This window comes from Pongo abelii, chromosome 18 (genome assembly GCF_028885655.2).
Source record: "Pongo abelii isolate AG06213 chromosome 18, NHGRI_mPonAbe1-v2.0_pri, whole genome shotgun sequence".
NCBI classification, from domain to species: Eukaryota; Metazoa; Chordata; class Mammalia; order Primates; family Hominidae; genus Pongo; species Pongo abelii.
Window position 1 is genome coordinate 30,198,363 of NC_072003.2, and position 3,272 is coordinate 30,201,634.

A 3,272-nucleotide genomic window follows, 5' to 3' on the forward strand; every position below is an offset into this window, starting at 1 on the left:
GCGGTGGCTCACGCCTATAATCCCAGCACTTTGGGAGGCCGAGGCAGGCAGATAGCTCGAGGTCAGGAGTTAAAGATCATCCTAGGCAACATGGTGAAACCCCATCTCTACTAAAAATACAAAAATTAGCCAGGCATGGTGGCGGGCACCTGTAATCCCAGCTACTTGTGAGGCTGAGGCAGGAGAATCGCTTGAACCTGGGAGGCGGAGCTTGGAGTGAGCCCAGATCGCACTACTGTACTCCGGCCTGGATGACAGAGTAAGACTCCATCTCAAAAAACAAACAAACAAAAAATAAAAAATAAATAAAAATAAAAAAATAAAACACTCAACAAGCAGGCAGAGACTTGGGAGAGAAGAAACTCGGCTCATAGGGGCTCGGCTGGGACACACACCTGAGGCCCCTGACCTGATGTCTGGCCACAGCCTCCTCAGAAAGGCCCCCGAGAGGGTGATACCCACCCCGTCCGGCCATGAGCCCCTTTCTGCCCCACTCCTACCCTCCAGGCCAGGCCACTGATGTCACTGGTGCCAGGACAGCATTGTTCTCCCTCCCACAGCCGCCTTCACCTCATAAGCCCCATCACCACGGGAACTGAGCCAGCCACTCAGAACACAGAGTTTTCAAAGGGCAGCCTTATATACAGAGTCGCCTCTCCCCAGAGAGGTCACAGCCAACATTCAGAGGCCTCCCAGGGCCCCCTCTCCCTGGATAAACCACTTCAGCTGCTCCCCATTTTTCTCGAGGGAGAAAAAGGGGAATCCTCTGTTCAGAATGAGCAGGAAGGAGAGCCAAGCCTACAGTCACCCAGCTTAGAGCTCCAGTCCCCTTCGTGGCCACACCATGCAGGAGCGGCTCAGGAGCCCTTGAAAGTGTCCGGCAGCAACCTCAGTGACACCCAGAGCAGCGAGAGTCATGTATCCAGTGTGCAGCACCCCAGGCCGGAGGAGGGCAGCCATGCCAGCCTGAGCAGCGGGTACGCGGGGGACAAGGAGGGCAGCAACATCAGTTTGGTGGGCAGCCACCGGAGAGTGCGGCTGAACAGAAGGCTCAACGCCCAGGCGGCCAGCAACCAAACCAGCCAGCTGGGCTCCACAGACCCTCCCAGCTCTCTAAAGAGCCGGCTGACTGGCCCCGCCCACAGCACCAAGCAGACTGGAGGGAAAGAGCGAGGCCAGCCTGCCAGGCAGCGGCAGCAGCAGCCCGTCCAGCGCCAGCTTCATCAGCTTGGGCAGCAGTGCCCTCACCTACCAGGTGAGCAGTGGGCTGCTGACTTCCACAGCCAGCCTTCCCTCCACCCAGGCCAGCAGCCATCAGAGTGTCGGGCTGAACGGCAGTGCCCAAAACGGGCAGAGCAGCCACACCAGTGTGCAGGAGGACAAGACGAGCGGCAACGTGAAAACCAGTGAGCAGGTTACCACGGGAGAGCAGCCTGCCCAGGTGTGCATGCCTTTGTGAGAATCCTCTCCAGCAGCCAGAGTCTCTCGGAAAACAGCACACAGGCCCAGCAGACACAGGCTGCACCCAGAGTGGTTATTCCCAAAACAAGTAGGAAAGGTGTTTTCAAAAGCACACACTGTGTCAACTATCAATGGGTAATCCCATCTGTAGCAACAAGTATCAGTGGGCAGGCCACATGCAGCAGGAAGGATCTATGCTGAGCAACGCCTATCCTGAGAACAGAGTCAGTGACAAGACTGTCTATACTGAGAACCACTGTTTCTAGGAAGAGCTGTAGTATCAAGATTCACCGATGCTGAGTCCACCTGTGTCAAAACAGCGAAGGGTAATGATATCAAGACTGTGAACTTCAGTGACGAGCCATCTATAACAAGATCCATCAATGGCAAAACCATCTGTAGTCAGCAGCATCCTGGTGGGACCCCCTGCACCAAAACTCATCAGTGGTGACAACTGTTCTCAATGGCAAATGCTGACGATATTAAGAACTGTCACGAGTTAGAACCTTCCATGATGAAACCATCCTGAATGATGAACGCCATCTGCAACCAACACCAACCACGATGAGCTCAGAAGAAACAAGCTGCAACCATGGTTGGGACTGTCCATATCAAGAACCATCTGCAGTGAGCGCCATGTGTGGGGAGCCACATCCATAGGAAACTTGGTCCTGGCCAAGCTCTGCCCCACACTCTGTCCACAGTTGTCACTGCCTGCAGAAGCACTAGCAAGACAGCCACGGTGCACACGGAGCACCTTCACGACTCTCAGCTCCCCCAAGGAGCCCATCCTAAGTGACTGTCACCAGAGAAGGACCATCAGGAGCGGCCAGGGATGCCACCAGCACACAGGGAGTAGGTCTAGCGAGAACATTAGAGGGTGATGTAAATGGAGCCCCATCCCTGGGCACCTGTAATCCCAACTACTTGGGAGGCACCATCCCAGAGAGCTCCAAGCTTCCTTTTTTTTTTTTCTTTGAGCACTGTCTCTGGACATCTTCAGCCCAGAATCTTCTCAGGAGCAAAGGCTTCCTGATGCCTCATTCATGTCAAGAAAGGAGGCCAGGAGCCATCCTGTGTTCAGATGGCTGAGACAGTGACTACGATGACAGGACAATGCCGTGAGAAGCACTTCATGGAGACAGAGCCTAACCCAGCCGTGAACAGCTGCGATGGGGAAGCTCTGGAGCATTTTGTGAGCACCATCTCGGTGGATGGGAAAGCCGAAGTCTCTGCCTCTCTCCTACTGGGGACACAACCCCCTCCCTGGGTTGACCTCATAGATATTGAAGTGAGTCTGCCCACAAAGGAAAAGAGGCCAGAGACTGCTGTGAAGACATCCACTAGGTACCAGAAGGAAAGCTGAGGGGGCAGCAAAGACAATAAAAGGTGTCTGGAGAGGTCATATGTGTGTGGGTCTGTGTGTGCATTCCCGACCGAGCTCACAGGAGGGGTGGGCCACAAACACACTAAAGAACCATGGAGAGAGTTGGGCATGGCTACCAACTCTGCCACTGCTGCGCTGGCCATCTGGGCAAAATATTTAAACTTTCAGAGCCTCAGTTTCCTTATCTGGAAAATAGGGACAGTAACCCCTATTTCATACATAGGATGGTTGTGTGGATTACGTGAAAATGTATATCAAGTACTCAGCAAGGGATAGGTACTAATGTAATGTATTTCTTTCCCTTTTCTTTTTCTCTTTTTCTTTTTATTTTTTAACTTTTAAGTTCAGGGGTACATGTACAGGATGTGCAGGTTTGTTACATAAGTGAATGTGTGTCGTGGGGGTTTGTTATACAGATTATTTC

General features: G+C 53.1%; 1 protein-coding gene across 1 annotated transcript; it reads left to right on the forward strand.

Moving 5' to 3' along the window:
• The first annotated feature begins 504 nt into the window (after positions 1-504).
• Positions 505-2,866, forward strand: C18H16orf82 (chromosome 18 C16orf82 homolog). Its single transcript, XM_009250569.2, has one exon. The coding sequence runs from the start codon at positions 520-522 to the stop codon at positions 1,408-1,410; it is 891 nt and encodes a 296-aa protein (XP_009248844.1). The 5' UTR covers positions 505-519; the 3' UTR covers positions 1,411-2,866.
• Positions 2,867-3,272: the final 406 nt, after the last annotated feature.